Below are 2655 nucleotides of genomic sequence, written 5' to 3'. Positions count from 1 at the left end.
TCTTCAGACACGACAAGTAGGTCGAAGTCATCTTTGTACGAACCTTCTTGATCTACATGCTTTTTGTCGCAGCTGGTAAAATACAGGAGGTAGAATACAAATAATATCATTGAATCCGCTATTTAATATGTTAAGTTAGACTAGTAAAATTGACAAGGTCATTATATATTTCAAAACTATACAAGGCATGAGTAGATGTAGATCTCTGTATATAGACATTTTGGAGAAGAAAAAAAAACAGTGATATTTGACGTTTAAGTCAGAAATATATATCTGATTTATAAGTTACTTGTAACATATCCGGGTTAACTTTCGATAACAACTTATAAAATAAAAAAAAAAAATATTTGGTGTATAGAATTGTGTACAAAATTTTATATATAATAGCATGTGATGTATATTAATTAGAATAAATCTTCGTATTCACATTAACAAATTCAATTAAAATATTACACATCAATTATCATATCACAAATTTTTTGTACAAAATTATGTAAAATTATGTACACATGTTTTTTTTTTCAATTTGTCATGTAGAGACTATCTGATAAAGTCATGGTCATTGAGTTATAATTTATGTGTGATCCCTAGAAATGACTGTCCTGGAACGTAATTGTTGTATTCAATTCAACAACTAGATTTTATATAATGTGAAAGAACGACTTTTTGTCGGTTGAATCCTTCAAATTAACCACCAGAAGATTACTTGAAGTTTACTTGGTCGATTTTTCTGGCTCATACGAGTCCATTTTTGTGTATATATAACTGCTGCACAATAGTCTACATTTCATAACCTACAACAAGAAAAACAAAGGTGTAGAACAACATATGGCTCAAGTTAAGATTCTCGGTCTTTTTACGTTGCTAGTTCTAGCAGTCCTGCAAGGAACCAATGCAGTTACGTACAGTGTGACCAACACTGCGGAAACAACACCAGGTGGTCAGAAATTCAGCAATGAAATTGGATCGGACTACAGCAGACAGACCTTATCGGCCTCGACGGACTTTATCTGGAGGCTCTTCCAGCAGAACAGCGATTCTGATAGGAAAAATGTGCAACAAGTGAGTTTGTTCATAGACGATATGGATGGAGTTGCTTATACTAGCAATGACGAAATTCATGTTAGTGCACGCTACATTCAAGATTATAATGGTGATGTCAAGGGTGAATATACCGGAGTACTTTATCATGAAATGACACATGTGTGGCAATGGAGCAATGCAGCTCCCGGGGGATTGATTGAAGGAATTGCGGATTTTGTTAGGCTTAAGGCTGGGTATGCACCGAGCCATTGGGTGCAGCCAGGGGAGGGTGATAAGTGGGATCAAGGATACGATGTGACTGCTCGATTTTTGGACTATTGTAACAGTCTCAGTAATGGTTTTGTGGCTGAACTCAACAAGAAGATGAAAGATACCTATAGTGCCAACTTCTTTGTTGAGGTCCTAGGCAAAACAGTTGATCAGCTCTGGAGTGACTACAAGGCCAAGTATCAAACTTAATTCGATACTTGATAGTGGTTAAATGAAATTACTGAGGGGAATGTAATATTTATTTTATACAAGTGTACAATAAATCGTTGATTAATAAATTAAGTTAGCATGAACCTTTACATGATAAATTATAAATTACCATTGTTCGTCAATTTAATTGACTGGTGTAATTGTTATTACAGGTAAGACATTTTGCTACAAGCTAGCTTGTACTATAGTTTGCTTTGTAGTTCATGCATAGAATTTATCCACAATTTTTTTAGAGTAGCAGCACAAAATAGTCATCACTATAGGTATATCTCATTTTCCAGTTAAGCTCAGCAACAAAACTGTCTTCTGCTATAATTGTAATTTTGTCAATCTTAGCTCTGTCATCTTAATATTGTCGTTAAAAGATTCTCTATATGAATCTTGATGCATGCTTTAGAGTGTGAGTACTCGACAGGATCCTGATTTCGTAATTGAATCTAGTTGCTCCGCGTGTTCATGTGGCATTGTTTAAACTTGGAGACGGCTTCAATCCGCATGAGAGTGACTATGAGGAGCAACGAAGTGATTAAGAATTTTTGCATTGCAGGCACTGTTTAACAATGTAATGAGAATATATTTACAAGTACATATGCAACTTAAAATACAAATTTGTTGACATTGTACAGTGTATGCAAGAATAACTGGGCGAGGACTATAGTTGGATCAGGTCTGAACTCGTGTATCTATACTAAATTATTATAAGTAACATGCAAGTACAACTCTCTACCCTACTATTCTTTTCAACGAGAGTTGGCCTCCGTTTTCAGATTACCCCTTCTCTTCTCCATCTACAATTCTCTTTCATTATTTAATCATTTTCACTATTCCATCTTCTCTTTTATTTTATTGTTTTTTCAAAATTTCGAACAAACATCTTTTATGGGTGTGATTTAATCATTTTTGGGTGAGATCTTTCTTGTACTTTGTTATCAAGGTTGTCCCAAATTTTTTTGGGTGTTAGTATGTTTTGTTAAAGTATTTGTGTTTGTTGATGTGGGTTCCGCTAGAAAGGATTTATATGGTTTTTTGGCAGTCTGGATTTCTTGCATCGAAACTGAGATGGTGAATATTACAAGTGCTTACTTTTCACGACAGAAGATTGTTCATAGTTTGGGGGTATTTGTTCCTCCG

The 2655-nt window shown here is 34.6% G+C and overlaps 1 protein-coding gene across 1 annotated transcript; it reads left to right on the top strand.

Annotated features, from left to right (window-relative positions):
• Positions 1-786: 786 nt before the first annotated feature.
• Positions 787-1607, top strand: LOC141684604 (uncharacterized). The gene has a single exon (XM_074489657.1). It carries the CDS (start codon positions 829-831, stop codon positions 1501-1503), a length of 675 nt encoding a protein of 224 aa, XP_074345758.1. The 5' UTR covers positions 787-828; the 3' UTR covers positions 1504-1607.
• The last annotated feature ends 1048 nt before the right edge of the window (positions 1608-2655 follow it).

Source organism: Apium graveolens, chromosome 9 (genome assembly GCF_009905375.1).
Source record: "Apium graveolens cultivar Ventura chromosome 9, ASM990537v1, whole genome shotgun sequence".
NCBI classification, from domain to species: Eukaryota; Viridiplantae; Streptophyta; class Magnoliopsida; order Apiales; family Apiaceae; genus Apium; species Apium graveolens.
Note: the sequence above shows the minus strand (reverse complement) of the source record. Positions and strands in the feature narration are given on the sequence as shown.